A 14,698-nucleotide genomic window follows, 5' to 3' on the forward strand; every position below is an offset into this window, starting at 1 on the left:
GATTTCAATCGATCGTGGAAACATGATTGGGGATTCAGCCAAGACTAGCTAGAAGCCTCGTTATGTAACATCCACTATACAGCACCTACCAGATATACCGGAAAGAAGTACACCAAAATAATAAGTTTATTTATCTCACAACTACTGCAGCTCTAACAATAGAATTATGAAGGTAAAAAGTAGAAACTGACCGAGAAGGCATCGGAGCAGCTGGATGCGCAGCACACGGCCGTTGGTCGGAGCCGAGAGCCGCGCGGAAGAGTTCAGATCAATCGGAGATAGTCAGCCGCGTGACGTAGCGCGATTGACCACCGATGCAACTGTTCGCGTGCGTGCTACTGATAACATTACCTATGTACCGTCATGAACGGACGGCGGGGCGATACAGAACAAAGCGCGAGTAGTGGCTGGTGGTTCGCGAGTGCCGCGGGATACTTTACCTAGCGGCGTATTGGGGTGTGGGCTCGGCTTGCGGTGTCGCGGTGAGTCGGCGCGGTCGGGCGCGGTCGGTCGCGGTCAGCGGGCGCGGCGCGTCGCCATGGCGCGGCGCGGCAGCGACGGCGGCTCGCGCACTGCCGCGCCGGCCGAGCCGCCGGGCCCGCGCACGCGCCGCGACCAACAGACCGCCCTCCCGCCCACCTACCCCGCCCGCCCTACCACGGGATACCAACCACAACTAAACTAAATCTACAAACATTGCTTTTCCAGACCGTTAATGTAATCCAACAACGCGAGTAGGTAGCGGAAGCTGTAGGCAGGATAGATGAAATAACTTTCAAGCCATATCGCCGCAAATAAGGGAAGTTTTGGTATAAATTAAGTGAGATGCATAATTATAAGTTATTAAGTTGGGATAAAATTCTGTTCGTAAAGGTGGATGGGAACGTTTCGAAAATCAAATACCAATCAAATGCAATGGAAGAAAAAATCGCTCAACCGGGATATAAATAACAACCACCATGAGTAAGACTTCAATCGACGATAATTTTCACATTGTGATTCGAGTTCGACTCGTACCTATCATTCATTTTTGTGTTCATCTTCATGTGCGTGCCAGCCTAGCCCGTCAGAAAATAAATTAGTAGCAAGTATCATGAAATAGATTAACCTGCTGTAATATTGTAGTGTTGTGTAGTATTAAGTCAAAATTTGGGAAAGGGCTAACTTTAATGTATAACGTTTTCGCAGAAGTCGCGACACCCAGAGCGCCGGCAACCCAGTCACTTTGCTCGCAAATTGATCACCCAGATCCTCGATTGCAACGAAATTTATGACAGGTCGTGGATCTATTATCGACTTGACTACGGCAATGGCACGGGTAATCATTTATAAACCGATTCCGATAAACGCAGTGCTCGACTGGATTAACTCCAGATTTAAATCGGCTGGAAGATAAGCCCGGTTTATGTAGAGCTTAATTGATTCGAACTTGATAAACTTTCTTACTGGTGAATATAAAAAGCCGATTTATGCTTATCGGCTCCCGACGGTCCTATGCCTGTCGTATGGCCGGGAAAAATGCTGGCGCCAAGGACGTTTGACTTCGTTGTTTATTTGCTATTGCATTTTATTTATACGCACGCCGCGATTTCGTTTGATTGTTTGATATTTTATGGTGAGAATATTTTGTTTGTTTTATTCCTTTACGAACGATGTGATAACGTTTGTGAGCTGGTAGATTTAAATTCTAGTTAAAAACTTGTGAAAAATCCTGAAAAATAAACCAATAGTAGTGCGTTAGGGAGATGTGTGAGTATATCAGCATAAATACCAAAGAACTGCCGCATAGGTTTATTTATGGTCATGTTTTAATTAACACCCTTAAAAATAGAAGAACGTAGGTACTTATTATCAATTAGATGCTTTTTTATAAAGTCAAGGGCATACTTAAAAGTACCTAAGTATGTATGTATGTATGTTACCAAGATGTCAAAATATCTATATAACCTTAATCCACTAACTTTAAGTATATATACTAAATACGTATGTACCTACGAGTACATGCGATTTTTGCAATAAAAGGACTTAATTTTTTTTGTTTGTGTCGCTTTTGTAAGCAATGATAATATTAGACGCTACCGATGTATTGTGTAGATATTTATGTATGTACGTATGTCTGTTGATGTCTTTGCGGTCTGTGAACCGATTCCGATTATTAGGTACCTAAATTTGTTCGTTTACCGGATAGTGTAACGATAGATCATCTCATTTAAATTTTGACTATGATAATGATAAAAATATTGAAAATATCATTCAAAATTAGTATAAAATTCAGTATTGACAAAATTACAGTTCAAATTAAACATTCGATTCGTACTTCTGTTCCAAATTCGGCTCTATCTTCTTCTTAATAATATTATTATCGCGAAAGTTTGTACGGATGGATGTTTGTTACTCATACATGCAAAAACTACTGCATGAAATTTGGCATACAGGTAATATTTATCCTGGATTAACATAATAGGCTACTTTTTATTCCGAAATAATGTATGGTTCCTGTGGGATCAAAAAAGGTTTAAGCTACATAGCGGGCAAAAGATAGTTTTTCAACAATTTCGATTATTTTTCACACGTAATTTCAAGAACTCATTGCCCGCCCTGATTTGAATTAAAATTTTGATGGAGTCCGTCGTAGCTCTCAACATACAAAAAGTCGACAGAAACGCTAAAATAACAGAACTAAAGAAATATTTTTGTCCACATTATTTATAGCCTAAAATTTCTTTACTACGCGGTTTAATTTCATAGCTCGAAATAATTATACGGCTGACTCAACACTAAAGTAATGTACCTGCCCACCCAGTAGTCGACGTGACTCTCCAAATAGTAAATGTTTACGTCGAGGTAAATCGCGCACCGTCTCTCCTCAAAACAAATACGCTCGCAATCTTCTGTCAAATGATTAAATCTAAATGGCGGTAGCTAGAAAACTTAAAATTGATGTCGTTTAGTTGCATTAAGTATATTTAGTAATGTTTTAAACTTTCGCGATTCTTACTCTTAACGTGACTGCAATGAATGTGGTCGACACGACGAGGTAATGTAAACAATAAATATATTAGTCATCATTAAGTCCCGAAATTTACCAGTTACTATTCTGTAACCCGCGACTCCGTCTGCGTAGAATTCGTTTATCGCTATCCCGCGGGAACTTTGCAATTTTCCGGGGTAAAAACTACCACTATGTCCTTTCCCCGGGACTCAAATATCGAATTTCATCTAAATCGGTTCAGCGGTTTAGACGTGATAAAGTAACAAATGAACAAACATACTTTCAAACTTTCGCAGGGTTCTCTAATTTTCTGCTGAAATTAATTATCGATGGTTTAGAAGACAAATGCTAAGCTAAGCTAAAGTGCTTCTTGACGAATGTTTTTATAGCGTGAAATATTTTCTCGAGACATGTAAAATTAGATAATTTGTATAATTTTGTATATTTTTTATTATTTTCATTGTTTTTGACATGTTCATTGTTATTTGATGTAAATAATTCTCAATTTTAATCGAAATGTTTGCACGCCTGTATGTGGGCTGAATACATGACTGAGTACCTAATACTGTATTCTTATCAAAAAAATTCAAATAAATAAATAAGTGCAAAATTTTGATATCTTTAAGTAAATAAGTATTTTTGGATTGTTATAAAACTAAGCTAAGCTAATCTGTGGGGTTCTACTGCATAGTCGTGAAATATATCTTGAATAGTTTACAGTTTCAGAAATAACATCGTTTGTCCATACGAAATAATTTGGAAATTAATCATTTACTTTAGTAATTTATTTACCGGCCCGGTCTAAGTCCAATAATGTTAAACTATACAATGTAGCAGTATTGAAATGCAAATACTTACCTAATAAATAACGTAAATTTATTCTATTTTAACAACATAATTGCTCGTTGCATAGTCATCTACTTCATAATGCAGTTATAACAAAAAGTGAACTGCACGAAGTAGGCAAAATGGCTCAGTTACACGTAAGAATACTTCCTACATTGTATTGTAGCGTGGTGCTGCAACAGCTCGATTCCCACTGGTTTGCCTAAATTTTGTACTTGACGTCAGTGATCAAGTCTGGTAGCCACGGTGAGGTGTTGCATCCGGAAACATACCTAAGTAATTCTAAGAACGAGAACTGTCCGAGTTGCCTAATGAAAATGTTTATTTAACGCCACTAATACTTTTCTGTGGTCAGAGGCGGCCTTAGGGGGTGGCGAACAGGGCAATCGCTCGGGGCCTCGCTCTTGCAGGGGCCTCGCGCAACAACACTAGCAAATTTAAAAAAATATAGATTTCACGAAGGACAAAGAGCCTCGCAAAGACCTGCCACGCGGAGCCTCGCGATGGGTAAGGCCGCCGCTGCCTTTGGTCGTCGATAATACAGCTAGAAACACTGTTATACATTTTGCAAAGAAATCCTTCCTCGCGATGGGTAAGGCCGCCGCTGCCTTTGGTCGTCGATAATACAGCTAGAAACACTGTTATACATTTTGCAAAGAAATCCTTCTGCAACCAATCTGAGGCAGGGCACTGATGTTTATGCTATGCATCGATAATATGAGCTCTGGCCCTATACTACGAAGTGCAAAATTCGGACTTCGTATCTTGCCGTCCCGCTGAGGTTAATATCTATTATTTAATACGAGAGAGAGAGAGAGGGACCGCACAATACGAACTTTGATTTTCTAATTTCATAGTAACCCCCCTGGATACCTAAAGATAGACCCTTGTTGCAAAGAAATCAGTCTAGCAGCAAATTAAAGCGTAGGTAGTTAGGTAACCCCGAGGACCCCGGTTCAATAAAGGAATTCGAATCTGATTAAGTAGGTGAGTTAATAGTCTAAGAAAAATCCTAGCTTCTCTTCTATACGACTGTATCCACTGATGCGGAGTAGCTCCTGTAATAAAGATGGAAGCAATAAAGCCCGTGACCAGAACCGCCGACTCTACACTAATTGGCAACCGTCGAAGCGTAACGAAAATATTGCTATTACGGTGCAAAATAAACTCTTAATGCGTCATAACGGCTGTGTAAGGAACGTCACAGAGGTGACGACGTTAATATATAGTTATGCAGGACACAGCTATAAAACTTATTTAGTTAATTGTAAAGCCCTGTCTAGATTTGACCCTATAGGTAGGTACGTACCGAAGTGCAAAATTCGAACTTCGTATCTTGCCGTCCCGCTGATGCTAATTATTTAATACGAGAGTGAGAGGGACGGTACGATAAGAACTTAGATTTTCGAATTTCGTAGTAGGCCCCCCGCATTTTCTCCACCTCTTGTTCCTTGACTGGAGAAGATGCCTACTTTCTTAAAAGGCCGGTAACGGACCAATGACTCTCCTTGAGTAGTTGGTACTCATGGGCAGTGGTGATCATTTTTCATCAGATGACCCGCTTTCTCGTTTGCTTCCATCTCATAGTAAAAAAAACTTGCTTCCCGAGTTAGTAAGTAGCTGAAATCCCGTACTTATGTGTTGAATAAAGATACTACGAGTACCATCGGCTTGCACGATGACAGTACACAAAATTGAAACTTATTATTATTTAGTAGGTAGGTATATAGTTACACTAATAATAAGTTGATACTTTAGAACGATTCTAGTAAGATTCTAGCAGTGTTTGGAGTAGGTAGAGCTCTATTGGCTAAGTGCGAAGCGGGTGGTGGGGGTACAGACAACGATCGCAGCTGCCGCAGCGCGCAACATGGCAAAAATTGGTAGTAAATTCGGATGACGGTCTGTCAAAATTGAAGTAACCCTGGTCCGGAAATACTTCTGCAGACAAATAAGCTGCTTTATACAAATAGCTTTGCATACCTACCCCCATTTTTTCCGATTTCGTTCAACCAGTGCAAGTAATTTCCTAAATAGCTTTTTTTTGACTCACTTACCCAACCATCAAATACAGTCAATGGTCATAAAACATTATCTTCATCAAGTTATCCGAAACAAAATCGATTAGATGAATCGTAAATGTGTCACGAATGGTTCCACGGAAGCTCGCCGGCACGCGATCGTGCAGTTTCGCGAGCCGGCCATTATTTGATCGATACGATCAAGCCATTTGCCTGCAATCCTTACGTGCCAGAGTTGGTTTAAACGCTTATTACGGGCGATGGAAGGATGGCTGCTTACATGCGGGATTCACCCTCTTTTCTCATATATTATCCGGCCCGATGTTGTTCCGGCGTCCGACACTGATATTATAATATAAGTGTAGCAGATCCGATATCCGAAAATTACGAATCCGATTCCGAAAATACGATTAGGCAAGGCTGGCTTGTTAGAATCATATAGGTACATATCTACCAAAGTAGCCTCTTCCATACTTTTCAAAAAGAAAAGCACTCGGTTTGGAAGTTTGGCCAGTATTTTCCCAAATTTGGTCCAATTTTGCATCGACCCGGGGACGAGTTAAGAGTAACTTAAAGCGATATATTTTGCTGACGCCTACCTAATGCAGATAGGTACTGCAATCCTGGCGAATCTTTCTATGGTATGGTTGCGTTTGTAGCACCATAGATAAATTCTTAGATCTAATTAACATACAAAACGTGATAACTACGGCCATATGTGGCGTTATCTGGGAAAAGGTACCTTGTTGTCGGTATTGAGTTATTGATATCCCCATAATCTACATACATTTAGCTATCGAACCATGTAAGAAACATGCATGTAGGTTTAATAGATATTTTTTAAAAAAATGTTGAAGCTCAAAAGCCAGAAAAGGTGATTATGAGAAAATTGAATTCAAACTTATACACCCAATAAAAGTATGTTATTGTTGGAAGTTACATAGATGACATGCTATTTGAGGAGTAGATTGTACGGGCTTTCAGGTTTCAAGAACAATTTTGTAATTGGACAACGGTTTTCCTATAGTTTACCTTGCCAAAGTGCATAAAGTAAAAAAAAAGGTTGATGGATTTTTACATTTTTTTTCTATTATAGTATATTTCCATTGGATTTTATCGAAGGAAAAAATATTATGCGTAATTGGACACTAAATAAGAACTACTCCGTTTTAAATTAACGTTGTTTATTATATATAAAAAATACTTTAACAAAAATAACTTTGTTGTTTACAAATGTAATTAAACAGTCAAAATCAACAAACTTTTATATTTAGTACGCTAAAACATAGCCAAATGAGACCAAATTAACTCAACAAATCTTAAAAACTAGTTTTTTCAATCTCAAAATTCAAGGTAAAGTTTAGTAAAAAGTTGGTACAATCACTATATATTTTCTAAAAGGTACCTTATCGTCGGTGGTAAAATATTTAGTGATTATGAAGTGATATCATTTGAAAACGACTAATAACTTACGATTAATTTTATAGTCTTAATTTAAGAACACTGTAGTATTAAAACTCTTACCAAAACCTATAATTTTGTCTCAACACACTAAATGATTAACGTATTTGAAAAGGTACCTTATTGTCGGTCGTAAAATGTTTAGTGACATAGTTAAGAATAAGATCTAAAAAAATGCTTTTGATTTGTAGTTGTAACTATTAATCGTTATTATTATTACTATAAATCAACCTCTAAAGACCAGCAGGTGGTAGGACCTTGTGCAAGGTCCGCCCGGATTGCTACCACCATCTTGCTCGCTAATCCTGCCGTGAATAGCAGTGCTTGCAATGTTGTGTTTCGGCGTGGAGAGTAAGACAGCCGGTGAAATTACTGGCATTTGAGGTATCCTAGTTGGCAACGCATCTGCAATCCCCCTGGTGTTGCAGGTGTCTAAGGGCGGTGGTAATCTCTTACCATCAGGTGACCCACTTGCTCGTTTGCCATCCAGTCGAATAAAAAAAAGACAAATTGGCGTAAATCGTCAATAAGGGCCTTATCACACTAGCGATTCGCGAGAGTTGAAAGCGAGGCAAGCGAGCGCTGCGAGCGTATAACGATTTCGCCGCAAGCGCGCAACGATGTCGCTGCTGCGAGCGCATGGCGAGTTCGCTGCTTTAGCGCCAAAAACGCCATATTGTAGACTTTCGTATAATAAATAGGGCGTCTTCGGCGCTAACGCAGCGAACTCGCAGCGACATCGTTGCGCGCTCGCGGCGATATCGTTTCATGCTCGCGGTGAAATCGTTACGCGCTCGAAGCGAACTCGCTGCGCGCTCACCTCGCTTTCAACTCGCCCGCAAATCGCTAGTGTAATAAGGGCCTAACTGGCTACCGCTTAAGGGTGGCCAGTTATTGATGATTTACCTTACTCTAATTAAACGCATTTTATGATGATTCTTGACGTTTTTTACGCGCCGACAAGCACCGCAATGGGCTCGTCTTTCATTCTGAGAGGAGGCCTGTGCCCAGCAGTGGGACGTATAGGCTAGGATGATGATGATGATGATGACGCGCCGACAAAGTACCGACGTCCGACACGTCTTCCAAACCGATACTGAGCGCACAGAAAGCATTCAAGAGCGGCACCGACAATAAGGTACCTTTCTTACTAAACTTTAAGGGATGTTTTAACTCATAAAAAATCGATTTAAAAACTTGTGTCTCTGTCAAATTAAAATTTAGACCCTGCTTATTAATATAGAGTAAAAAAAGAAAAAATGATTTTTTTCGACATTTTATTTCAAGCGCGATTATCTCGGAAACTAGAACCGACAACAAGGTACCTTTTACCAGATAACGCCACATATTAGATCTACGAATAATAATTATCTTAAGGTATAATAGTTACATTGTGTCTTAAGGTCGGTAAATACGGAATTACGAACGAGAGTCTATTAGAAGTCCGAAGTCGAAGACTGAGGGCTTTAATGAGTCGATGTTCGTAATTCCAGTAACGCCCGTGCGACATACAATGTTTTTCATCACATTTGCGAGTACGATTTTATATTTGTGATAGAATAAGTAGGTATTTTCAAAGGAAAAGTCATTACGACTTTCCTTGTTAATTAATGCGAAGTCACTATGACGTTTACTGTGAAATGGTTTCATGGTGGCCAATTAATTAAACTCCTTGACCGTATTAGGTGCAGCTAGTAGATATATTATGTAGGGGCTCTCGGGCAGCCCTTGCAGGCCCCGCAGCGCGCGTCTGCGGTGCGTGTCGTTCATGTTTGACGACCAGATGGCCTAGTGGTTAGAGAACCTGACACGAAGCTTGAGGTCCCGGGTTCGATTCCCGTGTCGGGGCAGATATTTGTATGAAAAATACGAATGTTTGTTCTCGGGTCTTGGGTGTTTAATATGTATTTAAGTATGTATCTATCTAAATAATTATATTTATCCGTTGCTTAGTACCCATAACACAAGCTTTGCTATAAGCTTACTTTGGGACTAGGTTAATTGGTGTTAAATGTCCCGTTATATTTATTTATTTATTTATTTATTTATGTCATGTCGTGCCTCTCTACCTGTGTTGTGCGTGCATCTCAGTGTGCAGCAGCTGCGCGCGCGGCAGCATTAGTACGCAATGACTCTTTTACTGACCTTGGGTTTCATGACAAGAAAAAAGGTCGAGGGTTTTATATGGGGCATTACGGCCAAGTTAACTTGTATGTTTTGATAGGTACTGTTTACGTGCAAGTGTGATGAAATAAGTGTTTCCACTGTTGCTTTTTCATTTCCTCGCAATCTAAGTAAAATGCAGGTTGTAAAACTCAAGCATTTAACCCATTTAACAATAGTTATTTGTGTCACAAGGGAGCAAAATGGTGTATTTACGGTGAGGGCGTACATTGAATCCAGAATGTAGCGAAGGATTCTACAATATAATCCTGAGCGTAGCAAGGGACTCTAAAGTAGAATCCTGAGCGTAATGAGGGATTCAAGTGTTAACGCCCAAGATGAAAGTAATTTTGCTCCCGAGTGGCTCATACCACTTTTCACACCGAGCATCAAGAAAATTGAAAAAGAAAAATCTAAATATTATTAAAGAACAACCACCATAGAAAATGGCGTGGCGTGGCTTTACAATTATCAAGTTGAAAAAAAAATGGCATTCGCAATAAAAACGCTTAGAAAAGCCTTGAACAGAAAAGTTGCACTTTGCTCCCTCTCGTCAGGGAGGAAAAGTTACTTTTCTGAAGAAGAGGTGTGAAAAATATTTTGTCAATCCCTGAAAATAGCATTTTATGATCTTCATTCACAACACGCTTCTAAATCGCGTAATATATCTTTGGCAGCCGTTTAAATTTACTTGAACTCTAATTTCAGTAAACTACGGAGAAATTCGAACACTTTCCTTAATTTCTATGAAACAGAAGTACACAGGTCGAACAATTTTTTGATATTTTCTAGATTTTGAGAGTTGTAAGGTAATGTAATCGTAAACATTGCTAAATATTCATGCATGTTTTCAGTGAATGATATAATGTTTCGTAGTAGATTTGGAGTTAAACCTTGACTATGATAACCGATATAACGACGGGGAAGAAGTAAATCCTCCTATCTTACATTTTTGGGCAAATTGACTTTTTAATGTAGTTAGATGTAAAATTTTATTTTACGTATCCTATAAAGATCTCCTATCTACATGTTCAAGTTTTAGGCGATTTTTTATCAAATAGAAATAGCTCTTAAAATACAGCTTTTATATTTTGTAAACATTTTTATGAAAAAACCTCCTTTCTGCTGGAAGAAATTACTCCTATCTGTTTCGCGCGTGTTTTTGCTGACAATATCTCCTATCTGCATAACGAGACGTGTTTACTCGACCGCTGCGCTCGCGCGACTGACTGTTGAGTTGAGTTGACAACTGCATAACGTCTTGACGAGTGATCGCGCGATGTCTAGGAGGTTCTAGTCCGTCTATACAGATGGTGTTAGCTTCGCTCAGTTTGCACAACCGCGCCGCTGCTTACTAATATCACAGCAACAAGTGCAAGTTTTAACGTGCATCTCGTGAAATATATTGTGAAAAATAGAAAATAATGTTTAATTTGTGTTGGATTGTTAATGATTAAGGTAAGTTTTACAATATAGATTACAAGGTAGTAAGTTTACAAGGTAGATTTTTTTGTTTTAAAAATACCTCCTATCTCCGTATATAACGTAGATAAGAGATACATTGGCATTGTTAATACTTTGAAGTTAGAAGATCTTACTAACGGCGAACCTGGACGACAGGCATTCATTTTACGTATGCAATAGATACCTATGATGGTTTATCTTATACCTAATTACAATGTTCAGGCACTGCGTAATATTGGACGAGAAGATATTACAAAGTTTCCCGAACGCTGCCCATCCGAGTTGGATTCTTCGGGCGACCTCTTTGTCGAAGTTGGACCTACCCAATTGGTCAACTTGTACAAGGTAAACATAGTGGTCAACAACTTCGAGTGCATCGTTCCCAACGATAACCGGCACGGGTGTGACATGGACATTTGACATGATTTTTAGTCTTGACCATATTCATCTTAAGACCCACCTGAGGTCACTGAGCATAGTATTTAGCTCCTCCAGCGACTTTGCCATTATGACTATATCATCGGCAAAACGAAGATGGGTGATGTACTCGCCGTTGATATTGATGCCGAACCTGTTCCAGTCCAAGAGCTTGAAAACGTCCTCCAACGCATTTGTGAACAGCTTCGGAGAAATAACGTCTCCCTGTCTCACACCTCGCTGTAGTTGGATTGGTTGTGTACTCTCGTTCTGCAACCGGATCGACATAGTGGCGCTGCTGTACAAACTCTTTAACACCTCGATATATCTATAGTCAATATGGCATCGCTGAAGGGACTGCAATACAGCCCAGGTCTCGATTGAATCGAAGGCTTTTTCATAGTCCACAAGCGCTAAACATAGTGGCCGATTATTCTCCTCGGTCTTCTGAATAATCTGGCGGAGCGTGTGATTGTGGTCTATGGTGCTAAAGCCTACACCTACAGAATCCAGCTTATTCGGGAGGCTGGAAATCATCAAACCTTCGCTCGAGACGATTCGTAATGACCTTCGAAAATAACTTGTATACATGACTCAGGAGTGAGATGGTTCTATAGTTCTTCAATAAGGTATTGTCGCCTTTTTTGAACAAGAGCACCACCACACTCCTGTGCCATGCTTGCGGCGTGGTACCCTCAAGTATGACGGAATTAAATAACCTCTGGAGGACTACAAGTACCGGTTTACCACCCGCTCTCAGAAGTTCTGTCGTGATTCCGTCATCCCCCGGAGCCTTATTGTTTTTAAGTTGTTTGAGAGCCACTCTTATCTCGTACTGGCTGATGGGATGTCTTCAGTGTAATGACGGATTAGTTTAGCTCTGGTATCTTGAGCTGCACCTACAACGGGCTTCTGTGTCGAGGCATATAGCTGTTCGTAAAACCTTTCGAGCTCTCTCAACAACTCCGGTTTCGATGAGATGATACTGCCATCGTCGATCTTCAACTTAGTCATTTGGCTTTTCCCAATAGACGAATTCTTTGCGAACACTAGAGCCCTGGTTCCGCTCAATTGATTCCTTAATACGTGCAGTATTAAAGGCACGCATATTTGTTATTTGTTAATTTACCTACTAATAACTATAACTCTGGGTTTACTTAATTTTTGCTAGGAAAACCATCGGAAGCAGTAAAGAGAAGATTTTTTAATGATGATGACACAGGACCCAAGTATCCTAAACGTTAGTCTATCGTCTATTAACAGAATAATAAAATCGTAATTTTGTTTAAAGTTTATATCTTCAATAAAGATATTATTACGGTGTTGGCGTCTTATTGATATATTTATATGTACAAAACGATATTTAATTATTATGTTGTATGCTCTGTAAATTTTCAGCTAAGATATTCACTTTCTAATTCTTCCCCTATTCCATTTAAATATCTTCTAACTTGAACTCAATTGGGATTCGTAATAAGCAATACCTCCTATCTTACAAAATCATGCTTAATTTATGTTATAAAGTACTTATTGATATTATTCTAAATAAAGATAAGGTTTTTGATGCTGTAGAATATTGTTTACACAAAGAAATTATACTAATATTAGGAATTTGAAGGAATCTTTACTAGTGGAAAAATCGTCTAACTTCAAAATACTCGACACAACACAAGGAACAATACCTTCTAACTTGCACTTACTTTAAATCCTGTAGCACTACTAAATAATAATTAGTTTAAAAAAACAACTACTTAGATAACAAACAAACCCTCAGAACATCAGATCAAGGTAAAATTATAAACAAAAAAGATATTCAGTTTTTTCCTTCTCCTGTAAAGTTAGGCCTGTGTGAGATAGGAGAATTTACTTCTTCCCCGTCGATAAGTAAGATGTGGGAGGAATAGTTATATCCCTTCGCCTGATCAAGAATATAATAAGACAAAATCGACAGGCGATGGGATAACCGTAACCCACATCTTTATTTCTGGTTTAAAGGAACATCTCCGACTTTCGTAAATACATTTTTTACAAGGCGTTCAATACGGTTGTAACAGTATATAAAGTACGTATGAAGACACGCTAGTTCTTAGGGGTCTGGTAAAGGGTTAAATTACTCAATCGCTTGTAATGAGGTATACAAAGAGATAATTTGAGACCCTGAGATGAGAAGGACATATACCTATAGATTTTTTTTTTTTTCCCAGAAAATGTAACTTCCACGGGCGCGCAATAAACGAATTATTCGCAGACGGAGTCGCGGGCAAATACTAGTGTCATATAAGTGCTGGGTACGGTAGTACTATTAGTTATTCTTTGGCTGGGTGACATATTCTTCTAAATAAATGTACCTACCGGTAACGTGCTGTGAACATAAGTACTTCGGTGATACTGCAATACCGCGTAAGTAACATTTTCCATAAGGTATAATTTTCACTGCACTAACCTAACAGTACTGACAGTGAAAATTATACCTTATGGAAAATGCTAGTTACGTGGTATTGCAGTTTCACCGACGCTATGTCTTGCAGTAAACGTGACATTAGTGATGACAAGTCTTGTCATCCATCACTGATGTCACGTAAACGGATGAAGACCAAAAATTTTAACACCTTAACGTGGGTAGTTAGAATTATGCACTATTTTTTTATCCATTGTGACCCGAAAATTAATCACATTTGTATGGGTAATTTTCGTGCCACGATGGAAAAAATAATAGCACTTAATTCTAACTACCTGCGTTAAGCAGTGCAACTCTACGAACAAATAGTGACGGTGTGAACTAGGTATCCCTGGAAAATGGAATAATAAAACAACTTTTTGTACTTAATTGTATTAAATCTATTTAAACATATAGGTGTACTCATTTTATACAGCACAGAACAACATATAATATAATAACAATCATGATCAATCATGTACTGATAAGTATGTAAATTATTAACAGATTAGTACTCTTAACAATACACAATTATGTAATAATATAATGCGGAATGTTCTAACTTACTAAGGGAACAATAACAATTAGTTGCAATACGTGCAATGCCGTCATGTCCTTAGTATAGTATTCGATACTGATAATTGTTGTTGACTGACGCCCGCCTGGTAGTGTTCCCAGCCACATAATTTAGAATTCCATCACTTTCGTATAGTGTTGGTAAAGACTCAAGTCATTTGAGTGTTAATTAGAAGACTCAACTTGGTTTTTAGGCTTTAGTCATTTAATCGAAGCTAGAGTTATTTTCAACGTGTCGGGGACTTGAGTTTTCTATAGAGACTCGAGTCCCTTATAAAGACTTGAGTGTTTTGTATACACAAAGCTTTATGAACAACTGAG

General features: G+C 38.9%; 2 protein-coding genes across 3 annotated transcripts in view; one reads left to right on the forward strand and one right to left on the reverse strand.

Annotated features, from left to right (window-relative positions):
- LOC141428022 (uncharacterized) overlaps window positions 1-575 on the reverse strand; it is a 42,769-nt gene extending 42,194 nt beyond the window's left edge. Inside the window, exon 1 of one of the 2 annotated variants that reach the window (XM_074087702.1) lies at window positions 441-575. The gene's annotated coding sequence lies outside the window, so the exon portion shown is untranslated. Of the gene's footprint in view, window positions 1-191 lie in introns of both variants that reach the window. The other variant, XM_074087701.1, reaches the window with a different exon arrangement.
- Window positions 539-14,698, forward strand: part of LOC141427715 (SWI/SNF-related matrix-associated actin-dependent regulator of chromatin subfamily A-like protein 1) — a 24,864-nt gene continuing 10,704 nt past the window's right edge. Inside the window, 1 exon segment of the mRNA XM_074087310.1 lies at window positions 539-650. Within this exon segment, the coding sequence (XP_073943411.1) occupies window positions 539-650 (112 nt within the window).

Source organism: Choristoneura fumiferana, chromosome 5 (genome assembly GCF_025370935.1).
Source record: "Choristoneura fumiferana chromosome 5, NRCan_CFum_1, whole genome shotgun sequence".
In the NCBI taxonomy this organism is placed as follows: domain Eukaryota; kingdom Metazoa; phylum Arthropoda; class Insecta; order Lepidoptera; family Tortricidae; genus Choristoneura; species Choristoneura fumiferana.